Source organism: Lucilia sericata, unplaced genomic scaffold (genome assembly GCF_015586225.1).
Source record: "Lucilia sericata isolate MDLA Ls3-8-SP2 unplaced genomic scaffold, ASM1558622v1 Contig000124F_arrow, whole genome shotgun sequence".
NCBI classification, from domain to species: Eukaryota; Metazoa; Arthropoda; class Insecta; order Diptera; family Calliphoridae; genus Lucilia; species Lucilia sericata.
In genome coordinates, this window is record NW_023994156.1 from 565,733 (window position 1) to 580,005 (window position 14,273).

A 14,273-nucleotide genomic window follows, 5' to 3' on the forward strand; every position below is an offset into this window, starting at 1 on the left:
TACCATCATCATCATAATCTTCTTCATTGTAATCATGATTGAATATTTTGCTATTTATAATGATGATGATTATGATGATCTAGTCCATGTTGTTTCAAACTAGTTGAATGGATGGATGAATATAACGAATAGCACTTATTTACTTGACTAAATACTCATCTTTACTTACCAGTCAGTCCGTTCTTCTTTTCCTGTTTTTATTCAATACTTAAAGCTGTTGAGTTGTTATCGCTCAAGTTATGCAAAATTTAATTAATAAACTTGATAAAAAAAAAACAAAAACATAGTAAATAAATTGTAAACAGTTCTCAATGTTTTTATACAGTGTTGTCTAATTGATTATCCTGTAATTAAACTGTCAAAATCTTGTTCCCCTTACAAGTCACTCAAAATGTTGTTCAAGAATGATATAGTTTCTAGAAAATACATTCCACTCATTGCTGTGGATCTTAAAGAATTTCTATAGTTTTCATGACCCATTTTGAAAATTATACAATGAAAATCCTAAACTTGTTTTTTGTCTTTATTTATGTTTCTTCACCAAAATATAATTAAATTTTATTTACTATATTTTCAAGTTTGTGCAGCTGCAAATATTTGACATTATCAATTTTGTTTTATACTATAAAAATGTGTTTATTGTCTGGCCAACAGCAACAACAACAACAATTGCAATAACAATAAAATATCTATCTACTAAGCAGCTTTTGTTAAATTCCTTGGATAAACATTTATATTTTCTGTTGTTGTTTGTTGTAATAATACTCAAAGAAAAAAGATTTTAACAAACATTTACCACAAAATATTTGCTAAAAATGGAAATCAGGTTTCATTGAGTAAAATACTTGTCTGTTGTAGATATTGCTGTTGATGTTGCAGTTTGTTTTTCTTTTTTAACCGACATTTGTGGCAACAACAAATGCCACTCCTTTTAATGCCAAAAACAAAAATCAATTGAATATTTCTGGTTGCATATACATACATACTATATAAATACATTAGGGAGGTCAAAAATTTGGTTTCATATTTCAAATGAAACATTTTAAAAATTTACTAAATATATGAACAAATACCTATACATATACTATTTCCGAATTTTTTAAAGCTCTAATCTCATTTTTAGGATTTCAAAAATTTTAATTAAATTTTAAAAATTTCATATTATCTCTTATAATACTGCCAGGGATAAAATATGCATCCACATGTATATGGACTTCATTATATATGGTATATTTTAGTTTTATAGGTTCCCCAGATTTGACACCAATGGCATTTTAATTGTTATACGACCTGTCTTTTGAGTTTAGAACAATTTTGATTTTATATTAGACATTTGTGATAAATTAAACAAATTCCTCTATGTTCTAACATTTCTGCACAATGTTGTTTAAAGAACATCGAACTGATCGATAGCTTATTGCATCCATTTTAATGGCGCCACCCCATTATAAACACATACATTGTTGTTTTTATATTTGTTCAATTCACAATCAAGTTGTATATTGTACCTACTAAAGTGTAGTAACAGTGATTGTGAACAGATCTTTGCAGCAAGTCATAAGTTTATGTTCTCAATGAAAAAAAAAACAATCAAAACAAATATACATAACAATGTCAAAAAATAAAAAAATCAAATAATATTAAACTAATTAAACATGCGAAATGAACCAAATTAATTTCTTTGTTTTCAATTCTTTTATTTTCTTTATTCCGCATTTTAAACTAATAAATAAACAGTTTTTAATTAAATTTTAGCTCTTTTGTTTTGGTAAACAGCTGTTTGTTTTTGATTTCAGTGTTACCACTTTATCGTTTTTTATGCTAAAATCGTTTGAATTTTTTGTTTATATGTTGAAATAAACATTTGGCAACACTAAACTTTCTTACAACATTCGAAAAACATATGAAAAATTGTCGTAGGAGTTGTATAGAGCTTTTGCATAGAAAATACCAACAACATTGTTATGACTATTGTAGCAGCTGCTGACATACAACGCATACAACGCTACAACATCGATTGTGAATTGAACAATTGTTTACTCTCTTATAGTTTAAACATGTTTGTTTTTTAATGAACAAAATTTCATAAAAAATAAAGCTGAAAAAAAACATAACAATCCTCTTTTTAAAACTAAATCACATGCAACCGTGCATCCAAAATATTCACATCAGTGCACTCAGACATATAAAAGAATTCATCATTCTAGATGTCTGATAATGAATCTTCAGATCGTAATTTTGAAGAAAACTGAATGATGTGTAAAATAAAAAATTAAAACCTCAACTTTTTTTGTATTAAAACTGGCATAAAAGGCCATAAATGTCCGAAATATATGTCCTTTGTTCGCATCGGTCTAGATTTGGACATAGCTACTATATAAACCCATATTCCTAAAATCGCTTTAACCTGATACCCAGAAAAAATTTAAAACAAATGACTTTAAAAAGGATATGAATCATAATTTATAATGATCGGTCCATAAATGGTGATAGCTCTCTTCTAAGTCCTACTTCCGGAAAGAATGACTTTAGAAAAACACTTTCCAATGACTTTAGAAAAACACTTTCCAATTTCCAACACAAATCGCTACATTTATATTACTTTTTATAAATAATTCGATAAAATTTGGCACATTTTGTCCCAAGGACGAAGCCTATTGAAATCGGTTCATTATTTCAGCGATCGGGCACGTCCGAAGATTGTGAATACCTTTTCAATGTGTCCATTAAACATTGATGACGTATCCTATAATCGATTTTGGCCAGTTCGCCTAAAGTTATGAAGCGTTCGGCTGTAAGTGCCGCCTCATATCTTATATATGTTTCAATGGGTGGTATGTACACTGAACTACCTGTGGTAGTTTGATATTACACTTTTTTCCAAAGAAGTCCACCATATTATTGAAGCATAACTTAAAATTGGTCTAATTATACTTTTATAAAGCCAATGTGTCATAGTAGGACTAAGGCCCCATTAAATGCCTGTGGTTCTTCTACATAGCGCACAGCACAGATGTGCCTAAAGAAAATGAATAGGTTTCATTCATAAACTTTCATTAGAACTTGTTCCGAGACATAGTTTCGACTATAACGCATCCACAGAATCAGCTCCGAAGGTGACATTATCTTTGGTATCAATTCCAAACTAGAAGGAGTACAGGCTATACTGGTTACAGAATAATACTGGAACTGGCTCTAAAACTGGTTGATTAAAGAACTGGTCCATACTTAGCTTAAAAAGCTTTGGAAAAGTGTCGACTACATAAAGCATTCACAAAGGGTGACAACATATGTATGTAATTAGTAATAACTCCAAATTAGAATGAGTACAGGCTATCCAGAAGAAGTTGTTGGACTAATACAATTTTTCTTGGGATACTTCTTTATACTAAAGAATATTTTGCTTTAAAAGTAATGTTTTTTACTAATGTTTGTAACGCAAATAATATTGATCCTATATCCTCCTTAAAGTGTCATATCATGTCTATCCATCTGACCGACTGGTTTTCCTTCAAAATTTAGTTTTAGTACATTCTTCCAAAGATCCAACCATGATTTAAATAAAATTACATACTAAGTAAAAATTCTTTCAAGTTATGTCTATAATGTTTCTTTAAGTTTATAAAAACCTCATAAATGTGAATTTAAAGTAAATTAGTATTAGAAACAAGTGCTTGCACATACTTATACATACATATGTACATAGTATGCATGTAACAATTTTTTCTTTCGAATTCAACAATGCGCAACAAAATCTAAAACCAAAAGTTAAACTGTTTTGCAAAATACGTAGTAATGTTTATTTTTGTTGTTGTTGAATGTCTATCTATCTGTTTGTCTGTCCATCAGTACTCGTACTTGTGAATAAAATGATTGCATGTTGGTCACTACAATTCATTATTAATGGATACATGTATATTGTAGACATGCTAGTAGTACATATAAGAATGCATCTTCTCAATGTAGATAAAAATATAAATATTTAGAAAATTCAACTGTACAATTTTTGTAGAGTTTGTGTTGTTATTACGCAAATAAAATTGAAAAATTACTTAATATGACAATATATATAAATTTTATTATGTTTTTCTTAGTTAACTGATAAATCTGTTCATTAAAAAAAGGCGCCGTATTAGTAATGTTTATTATAGTTTAATTTGAAAACTGTCTGCATCTTCCTGTGTGTAAAATCATTAATTTACAACTTAACTTTATAAACAATCAACAATTGCAATATTTTATAAATAAATATAACATGATGAGTCCGCCAAAAATGATTTAGAGCTGCACCCTTATGAGGAAAAATCAAAAAAAATTAAATAAAAACTTGCAGAAAACTGCAATAAATAATTTACCCTCATAAACTTAACACGGAAATTTACTATTCACGCACGCATGCTCTTCTGCTTAGATTTTGTTCATAATCGTACTTCCATCATAAGTATTGAATATTTACAAAAAAAAAAAAAATCACAAAAACCATACAAAGATGCATTCATACGTATACATGATACAAATTTACAATTTACCACTTTTCTTCAAAATTTTCATTTTGTTGCAAGTTATGCAATTCATTTGTTATAATTGCTTCAAACATTACACCTTTAATTTGTATTACAAAATGACTGAAGCGGAAAATCTGTTTGTTTCTATGCACTTGTAGTCATGCAGTCATAAAGAGCTAATTATATTCGAAATTTTTATTTTTATATAGGCCGAAGTTTAAAGTCAAATATATTGAATAATTTTAAGCGAGTGATATCTGTTTGTATATAAAATATGTATATAAAAACGATTATCATAAATTATCTATTTATAGAAACTATTCGATATAAAGAAATTATTCAATCAAATTATTAACTCTAAGAAGAACAACATGTGAAACATTTCTGAGATAATAAAACAATTATCATTTTTGTCACCATTCCACGTGGGCATTAATTTATTTCAAATAGATACCCAGCAAAAACTTTAATTCTCAAGTAAGGGGTTAAAATGCTTTAGTCATTATTTTAACATGGATATGATATTGGAGGTATGAACTTACCACAAACTGCTCACAAATAAGGAATTAAAGAAGTACATACCTCGATCGCTTGCTAATAAGAAGTTAAGGAAGTTATTTTTATCTTTGAAAAAAATATTGTCGACGAAGATACGTGCACTGCGTATACTAACAGTTTTCACAAATATATTAGTTTTTTCCATTTGTGTAACAAATAAAACTCGAAACCAAAGTCTTAAGTCATTACTAGACTCCTTCTAAGTAATGCAAACGCTATGTAGTTAAATTAAAAACGAAGTTTTTGGGTAAGTACAAGTCATTACCATGTTGTAAGTGGGTAATTATTACTTTTATGAATATACGTAATTATTTTGCATAATTTTCAAGTACAAAAAAATTATGTATTAGAGTGAGTTATTCTTTTAAAACAAACAAACAGAGCAAAACGAGCACTTTTAAACAACACTTTTTTTCTTGGTGGCTTTTCTTATAATTAATAGTAAAAATAATTTTATTAAGAAAATAAAACTTACTTTTGGTGAAGACGGCAAGATGACAAATAAAAAGCACTTGACAAATAATAATGAAAAATACTCTAAACAACATTTGTACTTAAACCATCGTCATCTTCATTATCACCGTGGTATTTCATACAACAATTATTGTAATTGTTGTTGTTACTTTTAGTGTTAAGTTCATTAAACTTTTAAAGAAATTAAGAAAAAAATAAACAAAACAAATGTTTTTTTTTCTCATGATAGAGCCAAAAGTAGATAACAAATGAATAATAAAAATTACAGCAAAAAAAATGTGAAATATTTGAAAAAGAAATAAAATAGGAAATGAAAACAGATCAACATACTCGTAAAATTGGTGTTTGTCACCTAAATATTAAGTTGAGGCCAACATACATACATCGAAACAAACATAAAGCTTAAACTTTGAACACTCAATATATGTAGAGAAGTTACAAATATATAGGGCCCTCACAGTTTAGTTGATATGCATTTGCGAAATATTTTGAAATGTATATTTTTGGTTATTTTGAAATTCTTTGATTAATTCTTTCTATTCATGAATTGTTGGTATTGTAGGATAGAGTATGAGGTGAAAGGAATTCTCACAAAATATTTGCTGTTGATAAGAAATGTTTGGTATGACGCCAAATCGCTTTAACTGAATAAAATCTTAGAATAAATGGTCTGTCATTCGCCCACATCAAATATTTTTTTAGGTATCGAATTTTTTAACGCACATCTTTATATTATCGAGCCCCTAGGATATTTAGACTTGCCCCTCTCGAAGTGATAACCGCCTTTTCCGTACGCACCTTCAGGAGCGAAGTTTTGTAGTTTCAGTTTGGAAGGTCTAGGTTTTTGGAATACACTAAGTTTCGCGACGGCTAACATTTCTCCTAGCCAACGCAAGCTTCAGCCTATTACTTGTGATCTCGTAAGCCCTGCTGACTATACGAATTTTAGATGGCTTTGCTGGTATACTAACTAGAGGTTTTTCAGCTACATAAATAGGAACTTGGTTGGACGATCAAGAGACACATTTGCTGCTTAGAACCAAACTACCAACGGAAGGTTGAGTAGTCGGTTTTTTGCAGTCCGCCAATTGTGGTTTCTCCTGCTGGTTTTATTATATTATTATTAGTGTTATTCCCACAAGTTTGGACGACTAGGCAAGGGCTTTACAACCGATCCGTACACTGTCATCCGTAGTTAGCTGTTATTTGATAGTCTTGCTTAACCTTAGAAGAATACATATATTTTCATATACTTATGTTCATATCCGAATTGTGCATATATTATCGAAAAAAATTTCATATATGTGACATTGATGACATGTTTATGTGTTTATATATCTTAATTTTTCGGATATGAATATACATATATGAATACATATGATCCATATATGATTCATATATAAACATATATGTTTTTAGCTGGGTTTATAAATTGCGGAAGTAAGGACTAGAATATTGGAATAAGTAAGTTATATTCCACTATATCAAATCCAATGTAACCACCAATAAAACTGGGGGTTTTCGAAAAGTATTTTTAATGGGTAAGTGCTTGAGTCAAATTCCTGTTATTTTTAAACCAGTTATGTACGGAACCTTATATAGGGATTAAAGTTAAATTAGATCCAATTCATACAAAACTGATCAGTAAGATTTCAGGGTATATAGTCTGTCCAAACCCTATTCCGGTTGACATTTTTATTTGGTCTAGGGAAATTGACAGTTATTGCTCATTTTCGAGACCAAATAAATTTTAATTATAGACAATATTCGAGGAAAATTTCTTTAAAAAGAATTCAAGAAGGTCTATCTCAAGGTATTATTATACATTGTATATTATGCTCTGTGACATGCCTTATTATTTATAACACAAAATACGAGAGCAAAATTTTACCAAAACAAGGTATATAAATACATTGTTGGCAAACGGTTTAAATGTTCAAAATAAACCGTTAATACCGGCCACCATTAAAATATAAAATGTCTTTCATAAAATTACACTTCTTTTTCAGGTTTCTTATGAGGTATTTCCCCTCATTTAAACATTCTTCTTGAGTACTTTTTATTACGCTTATGAACATTAATATTAATAATATTTTTTTAAGTTTTTTTGGTAAAGCTAATGCAATAATTGTTAGACGAATCTCATGTTGGTCTGGTTCATGTGATAACACGTTTTAGCATTGAACCACCCTATAACAAGAGTGGACTAAATAATTTCATCAAATATAACCACAAAAAGGTCACTTAGACCTTAAGCAATTTAGGCTAATATTTAATATTTTTCAAAAAAATTACAAATTATTCAAATTCATAAACTTGAGAATTTGAGTTTGTTTTGAAATTAAATTTCACAATTATTTATTCAAAAACCTGTAACGAATTGATAAATAGTTATAATAAATATAGTAAAAATATATTTATTTTTATGCACATTCGTACGTGTTAATTTCTTTTAAACGAGGATGACAAAGTCCCCAATAATTCCGTTAAAGTATGTTAAACCTGTGTATCAAATAAATATGTTTTATTTTGATTTATTTTGGTCATATGATTATGATGATGTTCCGAGTCAGTCGTACAAACATAATTGCCAAAAATGTGACACAAGTGTAGTAGTAAAATGTTTGTTTATTATTTTTGTTGGGGCTTTTTTTAGATTTTCATTGCTAAACGAAAGGTGATAGAAACATTCAAGGTTAACTTAAGTGTTTAAGTGCGTTTGTATCTAAGTATCTGTAGTAATTGAAATTGTGTATAGAAACTTATTTTGCTGCTATATATGAATCCATTCGATGTCAGTCATTGACTATAATTGTTGAGTAAACAGCATGAAGCAATAGAATATTTTCAGTTATTAATAGCGATAATTGCGTATGATTGAATGAATTGATGAATGTTCATCAATATTAATGTGGTTTCAATAAAAAAAGCGAAATCAATATTATGAAGGACTAATTTATGGGGTGTTATATTAATATAGAGAAATAATATAAATTCTTAAGGTTGACTTAACGGTACATATTAAAATAGAATTAAACATTATTGATTTCAGGGTAATTATATTTACCAGTTCTTAGTATGGTTAAAGTGTTTTCGTTTTATTACCTTGACCTACAATGCTCCTCATTATATCATGATATTTTTACCACCTCCTTGTGTATATATTGCGTCTGGAATATGTCAACAAAGCGTTTAGGAGCAATTAATCATCAGTTATAGCCCCACAGGAATAGAATGTAAATATTGGATGTTCAAATATTTCAGAGACCCAATTTTTTACCTCAGCATATAATATTTGGTCAAATTTTATTTAGCAAATGTTATATTTATATATATTTTTTATTTGAATAAGCACTTAGTAATACTAATTTCCATTATTTCTTTTACTTTCAGTTTATGGCAGCAGTGCAGATCTTAATGTCGCTGTCGACGATGGCGATGCTTCATTGTATAACGGCGATGCGAATCATAAAGTATGGAACGGTTCACAAGATCAACTAGATAGCATTGTAATGGAAAGTCCCTACGACATGTACTCAGGCAATACATCGACATTAGGTCGTCCAGCACGTTTACGACAAATTAGTCAACCAATCGATGTCCCACCACCACCCATGAAAGAAGAGAGCAAAAAGAAGAAAGATAAGAAATCATCCAAATCCTCAAGTAGTCAAAGTCTATCGGGTACACTGATACGACCAAAACCAATACATCCGGCAACTTTACAACGTCATGGCATACCAATGGGACCAGGACCGGGTAGTATGATTTATGGAGCCCTGCCCGGACCACCACAACCACCCATGGGTAGAAACTACCATACGATAAGTCATCGAGGATTTCCACCAGGTCCTCCCCTACCACCGCATCATCATCATCCCGGCATGCCACCTCAAATGCATCCACAAATGATGCATGGTCCACCACCACATCACATGGGTGTACCAATGCAGTTGCCCGTTATGATGCCACAACAATACGCCACCCTGCAACCCTCTACTTCAACGAAAAAGAAGAAGAAGGATAAGAAAAGCACAGGCATTCCGGTAGGCATGCCGATTGTACCACCGATCTATGCTTATCATCACGCACAGGCTATGGGTGGTCCTACACCCCCACCACCACCACAAAGTGTCATGGCTCAATCGATGATTGGGGAGCCCAGACCTCTAGCAATGTCAAGTCGAAAATTAGCCGCCTCCATGGGTAATGGTCTAGACGATTCCGGCAACTCTGGAGCAGAGTCGCCCGGTGGCACCGGTATCTATAGGCGAAAAGGCCATTTGAATGAACGCGCATTTAGCTATTCCATACGTCAGGAACATCGCAGTCGCAGCCATGGTTCCTTAGCTAGTCTACAATTTAATCCTCCCGATATGAAGAAAGAACGTGAAATTGCTCAAATGGTAGCCGGCCTAGATCTAAACGATGGACCCGATGATCCACGATCTATGGGACCGGCCACACTGCAACGTAAACAAGCAGCCATGATGAATGGCAATGGTGCCATCTATGGCAACGGTGGGGGACAGGCCATATATGGCAATGGACCGTCAAGTAGTTTTGGCAAACCCAGAAGATAAAATGAACCGGCCATAATTCTTTGAAATTTGGCAATTAGTGTTGTATGAAGGAGAAAATCAAATAGAATCAATTTGAATTTGATTGAGAATATTTTGATTTTGTTCACATTTTATTGTTATCTAGGTTTATCTAAAAAAACATTATCTAACACACGCACAGACATTTCTAGATTTGATATTATATTAAATTGGTTTTAAGCACAAACACTCATACATTCAGATGAATGCAGAGAGACAGTCGGGCAGACAGACATTGAAATTATTTAATTTTGCTGAACTTTCAAACCACATACCAAGATAATTGAACTTGATCGCAAAACATAAACAATTAAATCGACATCAAATTCAAACAAATATTTCAATTACAAATGTAATTGAATATGTACTGTCTGTCTGTCTGACTGATCTGTGTGCGGCTGTTTGTGTGTGGTGGCTGTGTTTACGACAGAAAGTGTATGTGGATGTTAATATATTTAGCGATGCTGGTCAATAGAATTGCTTATTATTTCTTTCTTTTTTCATTTTTTTTTTTTTTCAAATTAAAATAATATATTTGTATGTATTTAATAATATTTTTTTTCTTTATTTTCCAATATAATTTGAAACTAATAATTAAGTAATATTATAAATACAAGTCTTATTTCTTCGATTGTTTGAAATAAATAATTTAATCTAGTTCGAAGTAATTTAATCAAATCTCTATAATTAATATGATCAATCATGCATATGTACATATGTGTGTTTATGTACAATAACATAAGTGCGCGTAAGAAACTTTATTTGAATTATAACTGAAAGATAAAAAGTTTTAGAAAAAATTTAAAAAAATAAAAACAATTTTAATCGTATGTGCCTTATTAGGTTTATATTAATATTTGCCCGATGTAAAATTTTTGACAATAACATAACATATTTCTTGATGCAACAATTAAAAAAAAGTAATGTATTTTTAAATAAGACGAGTAATTTGTATAATTTTGTTAAATATATACATTAATATCTAAATATAAATATATAATATATACATACTTACATATACATATGTACTTATACACATATATTTACATTTTAATTTTATTTGTAGTTATTAAGTAAGTGTGTATGTTTGTCCATATTAGAATTATTTAGTTTTAATTAATTAGAATTTTATCTAAATACATATATTATTAAAAATACATACGAACAAATACAATATACATATGTATACACAGAAACATATTATAAATACAATATAAATCAAATAAATTAAAAAAATGTACTATTTATATAAAAAACAAAAATAAATGAAATATTTACCAATATTAATACAGTTGTATGTAACAAAGTAATAAATAATTAAATAAATACGTTTAAATTTTGTATGTATTCCAAAAATAACCGTGTTTTATTTGATTCTTGTGGAATATCCACAAAAGTGTTCAATTAAAAAGTTTCCCGGATATGTTTGCAAATGCAAAATTCTGTTCATAAATAGTGAATTATTAATGTCTAGGTTTTAGGCCATACTTTCGAATTAGTTCACATTTTTTAATGCAGCTATGTAATTCCTATAAAAACTATATGTATATAAACGTGAATAGCAATGTTGTCAAACGTTTCGAAACCGAGGTTTTTAAAATAACCTATGTGGTTATGGGGTAGCGGCCAGTTTACATTATCAAGATAACTGATAACACGATTGTCGTACTTAGTGCACAAAATATAGATTTTTAACAATCTTTGTGACAGGGTAAATCATCCATTAGAAACTGAAGATAACACAGGCCAATAAAATTTAATAAATGTCGAAATCCAGAGAACTAAAATCGGAATAAAGAAGAAGTATTAACATTGTTTAAATGTTTAATATAACGTCGACAGATTGGACCTTTAGATGACATAACATATTTTATAAATAGAGATATCTTCGCGCTGTTATAGCGTCTCAAATATGACCAAAAATGGGTGCTGTTCTAACTTCACGGCACCATATCTGAAAAACCAGATGTGATGCATAAATTTTTAGATTCGGATTCAGTATATTTTGGTCTCTGGGTTAAAAATTTGTTGGCCCGTGTTATGTAAGTTTACATCTTAATTTTAAACTTATAAGTAGTAGCTGTTGCAGAGTGTTGCCAAAGCTAATCTTGTTATAGAAACATTAAGTGCTCATAACTATATATCAGATTTTTTTATTTGTTTATTATTTGATTTGTTTTGTATATTCAAATATGAGCAATTGCATTATAGCAGTTTTTATAAAATGCAGTCTTTTCTTAGCATCATTTTTGAACTGATCGTAATAGCAAACAATAAAAGATTTTATACCCACCATCAAAAAAGATGGGGGTATATTGATTTTGTCATTCCGTTTGTAACACATCGTTTGTAACAATCGAAACTCATTGACCCACAAAAGTATATACATTCTGTGTTCTTATTAAATTCTAAGATGATCTAGCCATGTCCATCCGTCTGTCTGTTGAAAGCAAGATAGAGTCTGATCGGAATGAGCTAGACGGTTGAAATTTTCCATAAATATTCTCTATAGGCAAGGACGTGCGCATGGTGTCCTCTGAGCCGCAAAACGCGGAGGAAAACGGACAAAATCCAGAGGCCCATGGCCCTGTAAAAGGAGACCCTGCAAAGGGAAACTCTATTAAGGGAGACCAAAAACATACAAACAAAGGACAGGACACGGAACAGGACGAACGGAAAAGGTTGGCGGGCTACAAACGCTCTCTCCGGTACGTCAGATCGCTGGACTCTAGGGATCCTGCGACTCTGACTACCCGAGAAAAGCGTTTGCGGCGTAAACATACCTACCACATACAGAAGTATGAGGCCATGCTGAATACTACTGTTGTGGAGGTCAGGCCAGCCACGACTAAGACAGAACCAAACCAGAGCAGGCATGTGACCACATCTATACATGTGCCCCATGCCAGCACTGGACCGAACACGATCAATGTCTCGGAGAATCTCAACGTACAGCCATCTTCATCAAAGAAGGCCACGTCGGGACCAAAGAGAGGTGATGACCAAAGCAGGCCTAGTATAAAGCGGCAAAGGTCAGGTGAAACGCAGGTGTCTGAGGGTAAGCGGTTGAAACCATCATCTAGCTTAACATCAGCACCTGAGCTACAAGTAGCCATCATAGACCGTAGTCATCCCGATGGGAAAATTACTACGACAGATGGCTACTTCTGGAGGAGAAGATCTTGCGGGCACTAGTTGACGAACTCGCACGCAGTGAGGATGACTCCTTTACTGCGTTCGATGGCGCCAAATGGTCAAAATCATCGGATGCGGTAATGAGAAAGCCATAGGCTTTCTCAAAAACTGCATCCGAGGAGTTGGCGAACCCTGACCCAACGCGAAGATTGAAATCGTCCCACTGGACCAAGTACCTTTTCGTACGACGGTGAGAGTGTGGGTTCCTCCTCCTATTCTGGAGGACAAATCCATACTAACACTAATCAAGCGTCAGAATAAGGAACTTGGTACTGATGACTGGACGATAGAACGAGGACGCACGAGGGACAATGGAGAAGGTAAGGATCTCTGGATCAAAATTGGTTCAGAATCCCTCCGACTCCTTCGTTCCTCTCAAGGCATCATAAAGTACGGGCTCAACCAACTTCGGTTGATCTTGCCCGCAGAGAAGCGCAGTGATGAGTCCAAGCGGCCTGAGGGTGGTACAGATTAATCTGCACCACTCCGAAGCAGCAACGGACGACTTGCTGCGCTTTGTGGAGAAGGAAGTTATCCAAGTGGCCTTAATCCAAGAACCCTGGCTTGCAGCCAGTAAAGTTCGAGGCGTCCGGTCACGAAACTATGTGCTCCTCTCTCCAATCCCTGAAGGTAAAATAAGGAGCTGTATTTTGGTCAGGAAAGACATTAAAGTTTTCCTTCCATCTAATTACAGTTCTGGTGATTTAACGGTTGCATTAGAGCGACGGGGGCTACCAACTCTAATTATATCATCTGCGTACCTACCGTACGACGAAGACAATCCGCCCTCACGTGCCGTACGCACACTAATAGAATGGTGTGATACAAGGGGCCATGATCTTGTCATAGGATGTGATGCTAATGCCCATCATACTCTGTGGGGGAGCTCGGATATAAATGACAGGGGTGAGTGTTTACTTCAATACCTTCTAACTACTAA

General features: G+C 32.2%; 1 protein-coding gene across 1 annotated transcript in view; it reads left to right on the plus strand.

Moving 5' to 3' along the window:
• Positions 1–11,482, plus strand: part of LOC119600876 (protein pygopus) — a 33,335-nt gene extending 21,853 nt beyond the window's left edge. Inside the window, exon 3 of the mRNA XM_037951442.1 lies at positions 8,931–11,482. Coding sequence (XP_037807370.1) covers positions 8,931–10,120 — 1,190 coding nt within the window. The 3' untranslated portion in view covers positions 10,121–11,482. The remainder of the gene's footprint in view (positions 1–8,930) is intronic.
• Positions 11,483–14,273: the final 2,791 nt, after the last annotated feature.